This window comes from Dermochelys coriacea, chromosome 6 (genome assembly GCF_009764565.3).
Source record: "Dermochelys coriacea isolate rDerCor1 chromosome 6, rDerCor1.pri.v4, whole genome shotgun sequence".
NCBI classification, from domain to species: domain Eukaryota; kingdom Metazoa; phylum Chordata; order Testudines; family Dermochelyidae; genus Dermochelys; species Dermochelys coriacea.
Window position 1 is genome coordinate 107,668,339 of NC_050073.1, and position 18,149 is coordinate 107,686,487.

At 38.4% G+C, this 18,149-nt stretch overlaps 1 protein-coding gene across 5 annotated transcripts in view; it reads left to right on the forward strand.

Annotated features, from left to right (window-relative positions):
- TECPR2 (tectonin beta-propeller repeat containing 2) overlaps positions 1-18,149 on the forward strand; it is a 63,884-nt gene that overhangs the window by 42,753 nt on the left and 2,982 nt on the right. For all 5 annotated transcript variants that reach the window (XM_038404344.2, XM_038404347.2, XM_038404346.2 and 2 more), the window contains one exon: positions 5,171-5,319. In XM_038404344.2, coding sequence (XP_038260272.1) covers positions 5,171-5,319 — 149 coding nt within the window. The remainder of the gene's footprint in view (positions 1-5,170; positions 5,320-18,149) is intronic.

Here is an 18,149-nt window from a genome sequence, read left to right on the forward strand (position 1 = left end):
CAGTACTTGGGTGGGAGTACTTCAAGGAAAACTGTTTCAGAAAGCAGCGCTACTGATTCAGTTTGTGGTGCTCTGCTGTTCAAGCTGATACTGAACTTATGCCTCAGCATGACATTGGGGAATGTAGTGCTGCTGAAGTTGCTGTCTTTGGTTGGATGAGACATAAAATCCTAGTCCTTGACTGCTTGTGGTCATTAAAACATTCTCCCAATATGACATTCTCCATAAGCAATGGGGTATCCTGGCTGCTTAGCAGTTTAGCCAATTTATTCTACGTGTATATTTCTTTGATAGTCTCTCTCAGTTGGCTGTGTCTTTACTTCCTGTCCTAAAGTCTTTAATGTTGTGCATTGTTCATTAGCTGCCACACTATATTGTATGCAAGTCTCCTGGAGACAAGTGAATTGATTCATTCAAAGATGACATAATTAAGAATGAAGTCCTTTCTAACATCACTTCCAAATTGGCTCTTAACTTCACATTTCCTTTGGGATGAAATTTTCTGCATTTGGCATAAGATCAAAGGTGAATTTTTTTTAAAGTTGGATCAAAATTGGTTCAGCTGGTTTTAAGCTAGGCAAGCATAAGCAGCAGACTTCATTTTATATAACATAATTATAAACAATTAACATTTTTAATCTTCATATTAAAAAAAATCAATCATAAGTTATGCACAGAAAAAACATTGTCCATGTTTAAAGCTTTCAGTTTTCAGCCTGGAATATGACTTTTTTTTTTTTTTTTAATTGGACTGGCTCCCAGCTGCCAAGATGTCTTAAATTTGAATGTCTCTCAAGCTGTTGCACATTCACTGGTTCATGAGTGAGGTCACTAACAGGCTCCTTCACTTGCCTAGCAGGGCTTTGGACCACTTTTGTAGTCATGATTATTATTTTTCTAGCACTTTAGGTGATGATATTTCAATTTCATGGTTAATACCTAGCTGTTATAGCTTTTCCATCAGTAAATGTTAAGCAGTTTACAAAGGAGGAGTAAGTATCACTATCCTCCCTTTACAGAAAGGGAAACTGAAACACAGTGGTGAAGTAACTTGCCCCAGATCACCTAGCAGACTTGGAGCAGAGCTTGGAATAGAACTTAGGTCTCCTCAGTTCCACTCTGTTTCTACATACAGTAGCCCACACTGCACTCGATCTGTTTTGGTACATTTCTCACTTCTCAGATATCTAGGACTTAAGTGACATATTAGATGTAAATCATGTAGTGGTGGTGGTGGATCAGGGAGGTTTGTAGTAGAAGACTCCAGACTGAACAAGCAAATAATTCTCTAGCATGAGCAACCTGTTTTTGGGAGCCAGTGAGCAGGGAGAGGGCTAGAGAATGGACACTAAAATGTAAATTGGCTTATGAGCTGGGAGTCATTTCAGTCATTGCTACAATATGTAAACTCCTGAAAAGACTACAGGAACTCTCATGATGGGTCAGGAGTAGTTAAACTGGTATTTTTCTTTCTTGGCATACATTGGTGGCTGCATAGAAAGTTTGATTAGTCATATATTTACACTACAATATCATCTATAATTCACTGTATCTTACAATAGTTGTAATGCATTATATGTGGGTTAACTGACTCAAATCACCATAAATACCTTCTAGTATTGATTTCTATAAACAGAATTTCCAAATAGCTGACATATGGTTTAAGGATTAAGACAGTGGTCTCCAGCCTTTTTACGCCCAAGATCACTTTTTGAATTTAAGGGCAACCCAAGATCTACCCCACCCCTTCTCCAAAGCCCCTCCCCACTCATTCCATCCCCTCCTCTCCGTTGCTTGTTCTCCCATACCCGCACTCACTTTCACCGGGCTCGGGTAGGGGGTTGAGGTTTGGGGGGGGGTGCGAGCTTTGGCCTGGGGCCGAGGGGTTTGCAGTGTGGGAGGAGGCTCTGGGCTGAGCCTGGGGCAGGGTTTGGGGTGAAGGGGAGAGTGTGGGATGAAAGCTCTGGGAGGGAGTTTGAGTGTAGGAGGGAGCTCCAGGCTGGGGCTGAGTGTTGGGGTGCAGGAGGGGGTACAGGGTGCTGGCTCTGGGAGGGGGTCAGGGCTGGGGCAGGGGGTTGGGGTGCAGGAGGGGGTACGGGGTGCTGGCTCTGGGCTGGGGCAAGGGTTCGGGGTGCTGGCTCCGGGAGAGCCTGGGGTGTGGCCTCCCGCCGGGCAGCACTTACCTCCGGCAGCTACCAGTTGGCAATGCAGCATAGCTCAGCTAAGGCAGGCACCCTGCCTACCCTGGCCCCACGCCGCTCCCGGAAGGGGCCAACATTCCCCTGCGACCCCTGTGGGAGAGGGATGGGGGGCATGTGGCTCCGGGTGTTGCCCCTCTCTGCAAGCACCGTCCCCATAGCCACAGCCCCCTGTTCCTGGCCAATGGGAGCTGCAGGGGCGATGCTTGCAGAAAGGGGCAGCACGTGGAGGGAGACCCCTGTCCTCCTGCCCGTAGGGCCACACTGGCCACTTCTAGGAGTGGTATGGGGCGGGACTGGCAGGCAGAGAGCCTGCCTTAGCGGCAGCCCCATTACACTGCCCGAGATCGTGATCAGCTAGTCGATCGTGATCGACTGGTTGGTGACCACTGGATTAAGAAATGATTCTGTTACAGACCATTTATCCATTGGGAGGGGGAAAAGGCGAAAAAATCATTGACCGTAGCTGATTGGTGCAATAAAACATCTTACATCATCTTGTTACCATTTTGGGACACAGTCCTTCAATTTAATGTATTCCGGTCCATCTCTGCAGTCAGTGGGGTTCTGTGCAGGCACAGCAATGCATCCACATGCAGTAATTTATTGAATCAGGTCTTTAACTTGTTACATTGTGGCCCAAGAAATTTAATAACTATAATAAAATAATTGTCAAATCTTGATGCCAAATTTTATTCCTGGAAAAGTTTTAAAAGTGGTAAACTGTCTTGAAACATTCATATAACTGTTGTAAAAAGAGATGCAGACTTTGGAATTGGATGAGCATGTTCCCAGAATAAATGCTGAAATATTTTGTATTATGTCAGTTGTACCTTTCTCCAGTCCCTATACTATATACTGTAAAATAGTATCTAGTAAATTGTTTTGATTAAGGTTTACACTATCAGTGTCAAGGTTTCTAAATACAGTAGAATGACCTTTACAATTCAACAATAAACAGTGAATCTGAATCACACATAGAGATACCTCTGTCCTCTTTTGTGGATGAATGGTGGTTATCATGACCTTTCCCTAAGGTAAAAGCAATAAGAGGGGAGGAAGAAAAAAAAAAAGCTGAAAATGTTTACATAATGTTTGTATTCTGGAATGTCATATTCTACTTTAGAGGTTAGTAATACCAGCAATGCCATGTAAATGACATAATGACTCCATGTTTGAGTGAGCTGATGCTTATTTGGATCAAAACATTTAAACAGCTGAGATATCAAGTGACAAAACTATTACTGTTTGTAGTGTTGTAGCCATGTTGGTCCCAGAACGAGAGAGACAAGGTGGGAGAGGTAATATCTTTTATTTATTCTTCAGCTCTCTAGAATTTGAAAGTTTTGTCTATTTCACCAACAGAAGTTGGTCCAATAAATATATTACCTTACCCACCTTCTCTCTCATAAAATTATTGCTGTCAGATGTACTTTGTGCTGCAAGGAGTAATGAGGCTTTATTTAAATGACTTTGTAGCTGTATGTCAGAACTCTAACTGCTGTAGAAATCTATGCTCCTTGCTATAAAATTTTGAACTCTGATTATTTTTAAAATAAAGGAGTTTAGAAATAAGCCGTAAAATCTTTCCTTTGAGCCAATAAGCAAAAACAGTTAAATACCAAATAGTCTTGATATAGGAATGAAGCCATTCACCATTATAAGAAACTAAAAGTTAAAGCTGTATAGAGCTAGTGTCTTTTTACTACAAGCTTTTAGCAATACATTGTAGAATCAGTAATCAGATAAATGCTATAGGCATACAATTTAAGGGATACTTTTCACTTTGATTAGATGATGCAACTTTATTATGTGATGTGCTTTATGAAGAGTTGGTTGCCAGATTTCACTTCCCCCAAGTGAACGTTATGTCCAATAACAGGTATCCCAAACAGTGAACATTTAATAAACCAGTGAGATTTATTCTCAGATTCTTTAATTTGGCATCTGACCAAAGCATTCAGTATACAGCCTAACAGCATTGTTAGTTCATCTCTTCCACTACTTAACATTGGTGCATGCCTTCCTAACACTAGAAAAAAATCTAAATGTTAACTGTAATGGATAGCATGGATGTTTTTAAAAGTAAATGAATAAAAGAGTAAGAATTCTCAAGATCACAGCATTTCAGTCTACAGTATCATATAGGCTTTCTTTCCCATCCTTGTAAATCACAGACATTTCACAGCTTAATTTGATGGATATTTGTAATCCGGTTGTGAAAGACAGAATAAAATTAAGAACTCTGGAACCCACTTGTTTCAGAGCTGTATGCCTTCATGTTGCTCGTTTTTACGTAGGATTAAAGCATTGATAGGAGTTTTCTTGTGACCACGATAAAATAAGGAAGTTGTGTGACACAAATAGGGAGACACTTTTCAGATAGGTTTTATACTCAACACAAGTAATGAAGGCATGTTAACCTTGAAATATTAACCCACCCTTAGCATTTTCTGGTAACATTTGCCATGTTCATTGCTGACATGTATTTATAGACCTAGATCATTAAGATTCTATAAGCATGACTAGCTACAGAAGAGAGTTCACTTTAGGTCGCATGAAAGTTGTGTCTCTCTAAGCATAGAAAAAAACTATATTTCATATGGTTTCTGCCTCTTACTCCCTGCTGCCGATAATCATTTGAATTTGCATTGTTTCTAGCAGCAGCGATAGAACATTATGCACTGTTCATCAATGGCAGGATACTGCATGAAATAGGCCATTTTAGACAGATGACAAAAAATCACTAGAATAAACGCATGAAATGTAAATGAGATCTTAATTTTCCACCCATTTGCTTTATAGATAGACTGGAGTTGTATGCAAATGTTCTCGATTATACTGATAACTTCTCTGAATGTTAGATTTTTAGAAATATTTCTGTAAAATTAAACTTCAGATTCTACAGAGGAGATTATTAGCTGAATTAAAAAAAGATAATGCCAAATTAACAACAGTCTCTTCATCATTAGGAGCTATAAAATTGACCAGTTTGGCATGTGGAAATCAGCACATCTGGGCCTGTGATACTAGTGGCGGCGTTTACTTCCGTGTAGGAACTCAGCCTCTTAACCCAAGTTTGATGCTTCCTGCGTGGATAATGATTGAGCCACCTGCACAGGTAAAACAGTCAATCATAACTTTTTAAATGTGATAATTTAGCAATCTGCCTTGAAAATCAAGGAACTTCAACACCTTTCTTTCTGAAAAGATGATAGATGGAGGACCCAAAAAAGTCTGAATTTAAGAACATAAAAATTGCCATATGGGGTCAGACTAATGGTCCATCTAGCCCAGTATTCTGTCTCTGACAGTGGCCAGTACTAGAGCTTCAGGGGAAGTGTACAGAACAAGGCAGTTGGGGTGATCCAACCCTATTTTCCCCTCCCAGCTTCTGGCAGTCAGAGGTTTAGGATCACCCCAAGCATGAAGTTGCTTCCCTGACCATCTTAGCTAATAGCCATCAATGGACCTATCCTCCATGAATTTACTTAGTTCTCTTTTTTGTTTTTTGGGGGATTTTTTGGAGTTTTTTCACCCAGTTATACTTTTGGCCGTCACACATCCCATGACGAGTTCCAAAAGTTAAATTTTGAGTTGTGTGAAAAAGTACTTCCTCTTGTTTGTGTTAAACCTGCTGCCTGTTAATTTCATTGGGTGATGCCTGGTTTTTGTATTGTGGGAAAGGGAAAATAACACTCCCCCTCCGCCATTCATAATTTTATAGATCACTATCATATCCCCTCTTAGTAGTCTCTCTTTTCTAAACTTGTTTCATTCTTTCCTGTCTTATCCAACACCTTAGAATTGTGATCAGCAAGAAGACTAGATTAAGTGCTGTAAAATCTTGAACAGCGGTTTTCTAGACTTCTGCTTGTTCTATTTTGTAGTTTCTACACTTCTAAAAGTTACAAAACATGTTTAAAGCTGTCAATGATACCTTTTGCCTTAAGGGAGCTGCTATATAAGGCCGTTGACTAGACTGGTGAGAAATCTCTCTTCTTGGTATGATTTGACTATAGCAAATACAGAGAGCCTTTCATTGTATTGTTTATATGCAGTACAAAGATAACACTACACTATATCATGTGTCCAGATATACAGAATGTTTATGAAATATAAATGCAAATTTAGTGCTTCCAAGACACCTGGTCTAAAGAAATAATAAAGTAGACACAATTACAAAATAAACAGAGAAAAACAATTCACCTACTAATCTCTACTCTGCTTTATAACAAAGACGTTGTGGAGAGAAGAAGGTGGAATGAAGTTACCATGTTTAAACCAAGTTTTTCATTTAATCTCTGACTATCATTGAAGGGAAAGGATTTACCTAATTAGATGGCTACTATTTGACCATTTTGTGTAACTGCCATCTGCTTTCTTTAATTAGCAGATGAGTACTGCTGAAGTTCATGTAACTGGCTGTAAATGATCTCTTGTAGTCCTGAGTTAGTGAATCCTGAAGGTTTTTCTACATTTCCTCTAAGCAATCTACTTTTAACAGTCATAAGCTCCTTGGGGCAAGCACATGCTTTTTGTTTTGTTTGTACTATACCTAGCACAATGGGGTCCTGGTCCATGATTAGGGCTCCTAAGCACACAGGGGAACAAACAACAAATCTACATACTTTTGTCTGGTCTTTCAACTTGACTTTATCACCAGCAGAAAACTTACCCATTTTAGCACAATTAGAATTCTAAGATAATTTTCTGCACAAATGTTAAAAATCTATGACCCATTCACATTTCATTGTGTATCGTAACCAATCCTTAAAACTGCAGTAGAAGAAACATTACTGTAAACAGTGAGAGGTAAAAGTTTGCAGACGATACAAAATTGCTCAGGATAGTTGAGTCAAAAGCTGACTGCAAAGATCTACAAAAGGGTCTCTCAAACTGTGTGATTGGGCAAGAAAATGGCAGATTACATTCAGTGTTGATCAATGCACAGTAATGCACATGGGAAAACACAATCCGATCTATGCATACAAAATGATTGGGTCTAAATTAGCTGTTACCACTCATGAAAGGGATCTTGGAGTCATAGCAGATAGTTATCTCAAAACATCTGTTTTATGTGCAGCAGCAGTCAAAAAAGCTAACAATGTTAGGAACAACGAGGAAATAGATAATAAGACAGAACATATAATGCCATTATATAGATGCATAGTATGCCCACACCTTGAATACTGTGAAATTTTGGTCATCCCATCTCAAAAAAGACTTGTTAGAATTGGAAAAAGTACAGAGAAGGGCAACAAAAATGACTGGGGTATGGAACAGCTTTCATATGAGGAGAGGTTAGAAATACTGGGACTCCTCATCTTAGAAAAGAGACGACTAAAGTGGAATATGATAGAAGTCTCTAAAATTATAAATGGTGTGGAAAAAGTGACTGTTTACTCCTTCATGTAACCCAAGATCCAGGGGTCACCCAATGAAATTAATAGGCAGTAGGCTTAAAATAAACATAAGGATGCACTTCTTCATACAATGCACAGTCAACCAGTGGAACTCATTGCTAGGGGATGCTGTGAAGGCCAAAAGTATAACTGAGTTCAAAAAAGAATTAGATAAGTTCAAGAAGGATAGGTCCATCAATGGCAATTATCAAGATGGTCAGGGACACAATGTCATGCTCTGGGTGTCCCTAAGCATCTGACTGCCAGAAACTTGAACTGAACAATAGGGGATGGGTCACTCAATAATTACTCTGATCTGTTCATTCCCTCTGAAGTATCTGGCACTGGCCACTGTTGGAAGACCGGATACTGGGCTAGATGAACCATTGGTCTGACCTGGTAAGGCTGTTCAACGTTTTTGCAAAGTTTCTGAAGAACAAAATAACATTGGCTGATTCCATTTCTTTCAAGTACCTTTCTGGTTCTTTAATACTGGTTCTTGCGTAGTCTCTTTGCAGATGAAGTAGAAACATGATTGACTCACTGGTACTAATCCTCAGGTATTTTGACCTTTTTATCAAAAACACAAAAGAAACAAAAAGAAACACTCTAAGGTTAAACATGTAGCATGTAAATCTGTTGGTCTGTGCCCAATTATCCCTTCTTCCCTTTCAGTTCCATGAAATAAACTGAGTGATCTCTGAGTGACCGAATGCCATTAACTTCAGTGATCTTGAGAATGCTCAGCACATGGCAGGAAGTGCTGAGAACTCCACAATATCACACTCTAATTTTGGGTCATGCCTTTACTGGGTACTCTGAACTTTAATTGGAATTTTGGGAAGAGGTCTTCTGAAGTGAATCTTACAGTATTATTGTCATTTTTAACAATTTCTGTATTGGGGGTGATTTTTAATTTTGACTTAGTCTTTAAAGTATTTACAGTGGAGCACAGAAGCATTCATCTCAAGTCTAAGATTTTTTCATTTGCAATCTGAATAGATTATTTTGCCTGACTATCCCAGAGATGCTTTCCAGTGCTACTGTGAATGCTGCGAGGGATGTAGTACACTTTAGTAACTCGTGTTTGACTAAGATGCAGACTAGTCCAGATAGCCTCTGGAGGAACTGGTGCCAGCCCTCCTTAGCCACGTGGGACCTATTCAAGGCAGTAATGTTGGAAAAGATTTTCTTAGGGGACTGTCTTTTTCAATCGGGAGTGGGGGAAATGCAAACCATGACTTGGCAATGCTCCACGTGAGTGTTTTAGTCAATGCATGTTACACATAAATGAATCTGGATAAATACAGCATATCAAGGCTCCCACTAAAGTGGCTTATTCGGATGATGTAGAATTCCATAGTGTCTCATTTGAAGTATTTGCTTTTCCTTAATATCAGGATTTTATTTTGTTGAAACCTTCTTTGTCGTTGAAATATTTTAATTAGCAGGCAATCATTCATGTACTTGTGCACGTACATAAACACTCACATTCTCTTAACACTTTTAATAAAAACTATTTAAAGTCTTTGTTTCAAACTGATTCCATTGTCCAGTGAGAGACAGAATTTTCCTCTTCCTATCGGTCAAGAAAGCCAATATTAACATATTCTAAGCTGCTTTTGCTAAGAATTCTAGCCTTCCAATATTGTTTTGTTTCAAGCTATTGCTATTGTCACGGTGCAGGAATTGTATGTGCAGCCTGTCATGTGTTTGATAGCTACTCTTATTGGTATCAAAAATGTTTTCACCATACCCTGAAGACTCTGGGACTAGATTACTGCAGTGCATGATGTTGTTCTGTTTCTTTTAAAAACCATTCATCTTAAACTGGTATTTTCACTTTCTTCTCTTTAAGCTATTTGCCCAAAAAGCAAGTGTTTACCTTGAAATTAACAGACTTGTTCACTGTAGTAATTTTTAATGCATATCTTCAAAACATGAAGTTTGGGAGTCATTCCTCCTTCAAATATCCATTTGCTTGTTACTTCAAATCAAATCAGGGCTCTTGAAATGTATCCACCTGTGCATCCATCTTTTGACATATTTTCACCAATATATTCTGTGAATTTTTTTCCCCGTTAGATAAATCTATGCCTTGCTATTTTTTAAAAAAATATTCCTTAACCATTCTCTTTACAGGGTTAAGTAACTGAAAAGATAATCTTCAACTTCTAACTTGTCTCTGGCGCAGCTTTCTATAAAATTATTGGAACAAGGTACTTAAATACATGCCTTGACTTGAGTGGAACTACTCACATGCTTGAAGTTAGGGGTGTGATGGAATATTTGCTGAATAGAGGCTTTTCATGTAAGATTTAGAGATACAGATATAAAATGATTCATCCTGGCATAAATTCACACAAAATTGTAATTATAGCACCAGTTTCTGGATGCTTGAGAGTGTCACTGCAGCTCATTTCACAGTAGGCTTAAACTCATCTGGTTTTAAAGGCCAAGAAGGACGGGATCTAGTCATACTGAAGGGAGAGACCTTCAAAGAGACAAAGTCTGTAGAACAAGAGTATCTTTTGAGCAACATTTTGCTTGTAGTTTTCAGATTGGACTAGTAATAACAGACACAGATTCCTGGTTCATTGTGATTAATCTTCCTAACAAAAACAGTCTATTTTTTACTCACCAACTTTCTGTATTCTGCAATAGCCAGATCAGGCATTGTGACTGTTCTAGGTGGAATACGTTGTTAATGCTTACTATACCTGTTCAACTGTCTTTATATGCATTTAACTGTGGTTGAGAGAGATGCCAGGGTTACTATAAGATCCTGTTTTTAAAGGTTTATAACTTTTAGTTCAAAGGGTAATTGCAAAAATTTTACTGTTCATGTAAGGGGAAATGGGTTGGGGAGTTTTGTTTTTTGGAAAGTTTGAAGAAAACCTGTCCAGCAGTATTTATATTTCTTTAAAGGTCCACCACTCAAGCTATATTTTTGACATAGGAATTTTTTTCATAACATTAATCTTTAAAATCTCAGCCTTTAGTCACATTAACATAGTCTTTTGCTTGTTGTTGCACCAAAGACAGGAAGTTCAGCACACAAACCTTATCCTTGCCCTGCTATGTCTGTGCATTACAGTAGAATTTCTTGTGTGCGGTGGTGGTGTAGCCGCGTTGATCTCAATTGACAGGCTAAGAGACTGGCTTCTGTGAGGTTTTTTGCAGTGTAGACATACTTTAAGGCCCCAATACTATAAACAGACTTATAACTGTCACTTTGAGCTTGTGAGCAGTCCTACGGAAACCAGTGGGGCTGTTCATGTGCTTAAAGTTCAACACGAGTGTGCACCTGAGGGGTGCCTCAGCTTCTCCACTTGGACTTGTGTTCAAACATGTAAGCTGTTTCAAGTAACTGAGATGAAAAAAATAATTAAAACAAAAAACCCCTCTCCAAGTCTTCTTCTGGTTGTCCCCTCAGATTTGAATCAGGTTAAAGTATGGAAATGATGCTGATCTTGTATTCAGAGATATATTCAGTCCTGGAACAATGGCTATTTAAAGACGATGCTTGAAAGTTTAAAATTTTTTTGAAAAAAGCATATGTGGTATAAATAACATTCAGATTATTAAAACTATTAAAATTTTAATTTGACACTATCTACATTTTGTATTTCTCTGATAAACCATGAGCATAAACGAATTGGTTCCACTTTTTGTTTGTGGTCTGTTTCTAGTCAACTTCACTTTTTGACTTCAATATACTACCTTAGCTCAATGCTTGTGTTGCAAACACTCCAGAGAAATGCTTACGGATTATTTTTTTTCCCCCCACTGAAAATTAAATAGTCATGGAAACATTTCTGTTGACCTTATATTCAGTAAAAAAAAAAAAAAAAAACAAAAAAACAAAAAAAAAAACCTCCCTTTTCAAAGCTTGTATTTTGGCCCAAATGTGATCTGACACTGTTCTTTCTGTGTATTAATCATCCAGTTAGAAACATTAGCTATATGCAGAGTGGCATTCCAGGCACTTCAGCAATGTAAAGCATTTGTTCCTAATTTGGCAGACCAAGCTACAGAAATTTTTTTTGAATAATCTGTGATTTTTAATAGACTGTCTAGTTTTGCTCTGTCTGTATAAATGGCTTTGCAAGGTCACTTGTATTTACTTTGGTGAGTTTGGAAAGTGAGAAACTACTGTGTTGGCTTGTAAAATTAGCAGGGTTCTCTTCACCGGCTCCATTATTGCATTTGCAGCACAAACTTCTTAAGAATGTTTAAATAACATGGATTGACACTTTTTTTAAAACTGCTTTGATAATGACCATTACCACAGACAGCATAGAACAGAGCTGAAACTAAAATCTAGAGTGCTTGCTTCTCTGAAAAGTCCCCTCCTTCTTTCAATGAGGCATCCTTTACTTTACAAAACTATGGAGGTGATCTTGTTGAGGTTCAGAAGCTTAAATGCTAAGGACTGAGGTTCACATATGAACTAGTTTGTGCATTGCAATCCCTTTATTTTCAAGTGCAATTACTGTAATTGTAGGTGAAAATCTGGTATTTGGGCATGCAAATAGATTTTTAGGTATTTAGTGCCCAAATTTTGCATGAAGTTTTAGTCATTGTATGTGCCACTGTAGGTCTGCATGCAAAAATATGCGTGTGTGTTTGCATGCCAAAGTACTCTACCTTTTGGAAAATTGATCCTTGATAGTCAAGTACTAAAACTAAATAAAACAACTTCATATCCAAATAGTATTTCTGTTGCAACCATATACCTGCATTTAACACTCTTATTTTGCTAGAGCATTAAGGTGACCTAAAAGTGGAAGGAGTCAAATATAATACCAGGAAAATATTTTAAAATTCTCTCTGAAATATTCATAGTGGCTTTTCTGTAAAATATTAACATACACAAAATACATGATGAGATATGGTGGTATAAGGACTCTATTGGCAATCCTTTAGGATGACTTGTATAATGCTCACCTTTGTGGCGCCTGAGTAATGAAACTTCGCCCCTAAAAGCATAATATTACCCCATGCTGTATTTTGTTTGGTGTGTGCGGGTGTCTGTGCCAGTACATATACACAGTATAAACAGTTTGAAAATTTTTTGTCACTCCTTTTAATTTGCTTGGCTTTAACGTGTTTTATCTAGCTTTGCCCCACTTGTAATCTTAAGCATATAGAAAATAAGGAAGCCAATAGCATGGATGTGTGGTATGGACAGTTTTTAAAGCATGTTAAGTGGTCCTGATGAGATTTTGTAAGGAAAGAGTTTGAGAAATCTATTCTACTGAATATTCGTTAGAACTTTTGGATTAGTTGAGCAGGAAGACTACAATTTCAGCACAGTTTTTTGTGTTTTTCTTCTTAAGGAAACTTCACAGCAGAAGTGCAGGCAAAAAAATGAAAAGGCGCCGAGGAGTGCGTGGACAGGCAGAGATTGGAGAGCAAGCACTAGCCTTCCTGGCAGGAGCCATGCAACTTTGCTCTTTTTGAAGATTAGCCATGTGCTTCTTTGGGGATTTCCTCTAGGAAAATACATTTCTCAATAGCTTGGTTCTCAGTGGCGCAAATAAAGCCTGTGAAATCTTGGAAATGGCTGGAGGGGGCCGTGGGGGGTGTTGGAGAGCCCATCCCGCATTCACCCTACAGTGGTGGCTCCTGTCTGGGTGCCACTCAGATTTGGCCTGTCTGCCCTTCTGTCTCAATCTACAGAAGGGCAGATGTGGAAAGCTGGGATCAGCCTCTCAGGACGGGAGCTGCCACTGCAGCATGAGTATGGGATGGGTTTGCTCACCAAGTCTCCCCCACCTCCAGTCTTTTCCAAGATTTCACTGACCTCATTTAAATTCACAATTAGTAACATCCATGCCAAAATCGTAGACTTAGGCATGACCAACTTGACTACTAATTGGGTTTGGGCTGACTACACCTTGTTGTGGGTTTTTTTGGTCTCATATGCTGTACTTTAAAATATTTGAGAGAGAGATGTTTTGGAATTTGAAGTTTGAAATGGGTATAGGAGAGGTCAAGAGTATTGGCCCATCTTCCTTCCAAGATGTATGTTTAATGTAATGTGGAGTTTGTAAAGCTTAGGTGCCAAAAAATTCTAGAAATCTGGTACATTTATGAGTTAGGAAGGAAGATTCATAATGTTGTCAGATTGATTACACATATTACTACACTTGTGATTCATTATGAAAAATGTTTGACCAAATAACCAAACTTAGCCAGATGTATTGTGTAAAGGTAAAACAGTACATTATGAAAAGGAGATATACATACTGTCCTTCCAGGAAGCAATTCTTATCTCTCAGTGTGTTCACCTTACACAGAAGGTGTTCTTCAAAGATACGTCCCCAAAGCCACTTGTTTCTATGGGATCATTGTTTACAAGTTAGAAAGCATTGTACTGTATATATCACCTGAGATCCAACCCACTGGATTGTACCAGTTTCTTAACTTGTTCTGTACATTTCTAATCTTTGTTGTGGATACTAATATTCTAGATACTGGTCATGAAGGTATCTCCTCTGCTTGTACGGGGGCAGAATGTTAATATGTATTTTGCCCTTGACTTTTTCCTATCCACTTATGTCAAATTATGAGTTGTCCTGTGCCAAGGTATTGTAAGAGGTACCAGGGAACAAGAATGAACAGCATTGTGGGAAAAATAATACAGTTCAGTTGGCATAATTGCCCAACATTTATACACACAATATGAATATTGTGTGTGTAATACATATTGATGTGGTGTAAGTAATACATACATATGTACATTAGCTAACACTCTGATTTCAAGCCATACTGAGAAAATAAGTGATTGCTCTAGTTCTTCTGTAAATAGAGTTAATGTTGCTTTCACTGTTCTCTGGCATTACTGATAATCTAACAGGAAAAACAGGTGGGTTCCAAGAACAAACCTTCATAGTCTTTCCTGTCATTGTGTATCTGGCTTGATCCTCTTCTGTCAAATAACAAATAAGCGTTAAATTCAACAAACTTCTTGTCCGCTCTGCTGCTAAAAAACCTGAATGCAAAAAGTTTAACAGACCTCTTACATTGTGTATTTTACACTTTCTTACTTTTTTCAATACCAGAAGTGCTTAGCCACTGCAGAATTTTATTTGAAAGGATTAGATACACCTGATTAGCTCTGCCATGTATGTCTCTCCTTAATTTACCTCCTTTATTTTGGACACTTATTACAGACATTACTCAGTAGGAGACTTCTGGGTAATAGAACCCGGAACAATATTCAGACTTCTGGGTAACAGAAATGGCCCAAAAAAGACCAATCTACTGGTAATGTGGGACACTTTTGTCTAATTTGAGAATGATTCCATCCTAGGCTACACATGCTGAAGAGACTCCTAGATTACTCCTCAGAAGTCGTGGAGAGCCTTCCGCCACTGAGTAGCAACCAATTTGTCTTAAAGATGATTGGCTTTGACAGGAGAGTCATGTTCAGTCCTCCTGAATCTGAATGAGTAGAGCTGTAATGCAGAACCTCAAGGGTAGCAGGGTCTAACAAATGGAATCTTCAGAATTCTACACACACATGTGGAGAACTTTTTTCTGCCTTCACTTCCTGTGATAGGAGAGAGGAGGCAAAAAAAAAAAAAAAGACTTAAACTGATTGATACAGGCTTTGAATTTTCAGGCTTGTTTGATTAATTCTGCAGTTTTTTTACTGAGATAACTGGTCTGCTGTTGATCAGGAAGGTTGGGAGACTTGTATGATACTCTTTTAAAAATACCAAACCACTGTACAAATTACAAATATGGCATCTTTTACAATCCGTAAGTGTGTATAAATCCCATTAATGCTAATGGAAATTGAGCAAACATTAGGGAGAATTGTCTGACTGACTGTCTTAGTGTAAAATTGCAAGGTTTTTGCTCTTTGAAACATAAGCCGATTTATATACCTCCACTGATATTTTTCTTAGTAGTAATGGGAAAAGAACACCATCTAATCTTGCACAACTATCTAGTTACCATTATCAGGGATCCCAGAAATCCATTTGCCAAGCAAAAATGCAGAATTTGCATTTTTAAAGAGAATCTTTAGTTTTTATGTTTTGTGGAAAAATAAACATGTACAGTAAAACCCCAATTATCTGATCTAATTGGGACTGGAGCCAGATTGGATAATAAAAAAAATTGCGTAATCAGGAGAAATGGGCAGGGCTCAGGCTGTTGGCCCCAGATGGTAGGGCTTGGGCTGTTGTCTTAAAAATGGTAAGTATATCAATAAAATATTGGAGAGGAAGGGAATGGAGGCAGAAAAAGATTGATACTAGCCATGGGAAGAGGAAGACAATATTGGAAAAGGAGAATAGTTGAAAGAGAAAGGAAAGATGGAAGAGGAGGGGAGGGAAAGAAATGGGGAAAGCTATTCCAGAGCTTAACTCCCTTTATAGTCAGTTTCTTCCTAATATCTGGCCTTTCTAAATCAACTTTGCTTCAGATAAATACTGAATGCTACTTGTCCTACCTTCAGTAGACATTGAGAGCAATTGATCTTTATAACAACAATCTTCAAATATGTTAAGGGATATAAGGTGTGTTCCCCCTCCCCTCCCGAGTCATATTTTCTAAAAACTAAATATGCCCAGTTTTTTTAATCTTTACTTATAGGTCAAGTTTCCTAAACCTTTTATCATTTTTGTTGCTCTCCTCTGGACTCTCTCTCCAGTTTGGTAACATCTTTCTTAAACTGTGGTGCCTAGAACTGGACACAATATTCCAGTTGAGGCCTTGCCAGTGCTAAGTAGAGTTGGAATATTATCTCCTGTGTCTTGCATATAATACTCCTGTTCATGTACTCCAGAATACTAGCCTTTTTTGCAACTGCATCATGTTTACTCATACTCAATTTATAACCCACTACAACCCCCAGATTATTTTCAGTAGTACTACTGCCTAGCCTGTTGTTCCCCATTTTGGTGGTTGTGCGTTTGATTTTTTTTCATCCTTCCTACATGTAGTACTTTATGCATGTCCTTACTGAATTTCATCATGTTGATTTCAGATCAATTCTCTTACTTGTTAAGGTTATTTTGAATTCTAATTCTGTTCTCCAAAGTGCTTACAACTCCTCTCAGCCTGGTATCATTCACAGATTTTATAAGCACACTCTCCATTCCATTATCCAAGTCATTAATGAAAATATTGACTAGTACTGGACCCAGGACACACCCCTGCAGTGATGCATCCTCCCAGTTTGGCAGGAAACCATTGATATATATATAATATGTGTGTGTATATATATATATATATAATATATATATACTCTGAGTATGATGGTCTTTCAACCAGTTGTGCATCCACTTCATAGTAATATAATGTAGACCACATTTGCCTCGTTTTCTGATGGGAATGTCACATGGGACTGGGTCAAAAGGCTTACTAAAATCAAGTTATATTGCATCTACATCCTTTTCCCCATCTGCTAGGCCAGTAATCCTGTCAAAGAAGGAAATAAGGTTGGTCTCGCATTATTTGTTCTTGACAATTCCTTGTTGGCTATTGCTTATTACCCTATTAGACTCTAGGTGCTTACAAATGATTGTAAATACATGATAGTAAATACCTCCTTTTCTTTTAAGATGTTGACCTTTTTAAAGCTGTATCTGTCATGTTCAGTGGAGCCATCCTAAAGCTCATATAGAGGGAAGCATTGTTTTTGCTCTAATATGCAATTTTTTCAGATTATATTTGCATTTGTTAAGCTTTCTGATTCTTACCATACTACAAAACAACCCCTTACATGATACGCAACAAACATTCTAGTCAAACATTTGGTTTTGAAGGGCAGATAAGTTTCCCCCTTGCTCATTCAAAGCTCCCCAGAGTTCAGTGGGAGTCTTCACTGAGTAAGGACTGATGCCTGGGAATAGAGTGAGGGAAATGTTTCATTTGGGCTCCCAGGAAACTAGGATTTCAGATATTCTAGTGAAAATGTGGGTGATCCAGACCTAAGATGATGTATCTGCAGCTATGTCTACACTACAAGGTAGGGGTGTGGTTCGTCTCCTTGTGTATGCATACTTGTGCTATCTTAAGTATAAATAGCCGTGTAGGTATGGTAGCACGGTAGCCAAGTACATACCTGCCTGAAACTGGTGAGTTTGTACTTGGCATGACTCATCCTGCACCTATACTGCTATTTATACTTGTGCTAGCTCAATGAAAGCTAGCGTGAGTATGTGTCGAATTGACCCCAGCTCACAGTGTAAACATAACCTGCAAAGCCAGACCCCCTCAGTAATAGTGAGGGTGGGAGCGGTGGAGGCAAGTCACCAAATGGTCCCAAATCTGAGACAGTTGGACTCTTTAAAAATGTCCAGTGTGGTTTTGTCAGTACAGGTCAAGATGTAAATGTGCTGGGAGAATTTGAGAAGGCAGTAAGAAAATAATGAATTGGTGCATCTGTTGCTCTGCATAGGAAGGTTCCTACTGAATTTACAAATAATTTTTAATCTCACCCTATCCGAATTGCATTGCTGACTGATTTGCTTATATGAACATTGGAACAATAAAGTTTAGGTTTGCAATTACTGAACTTGGA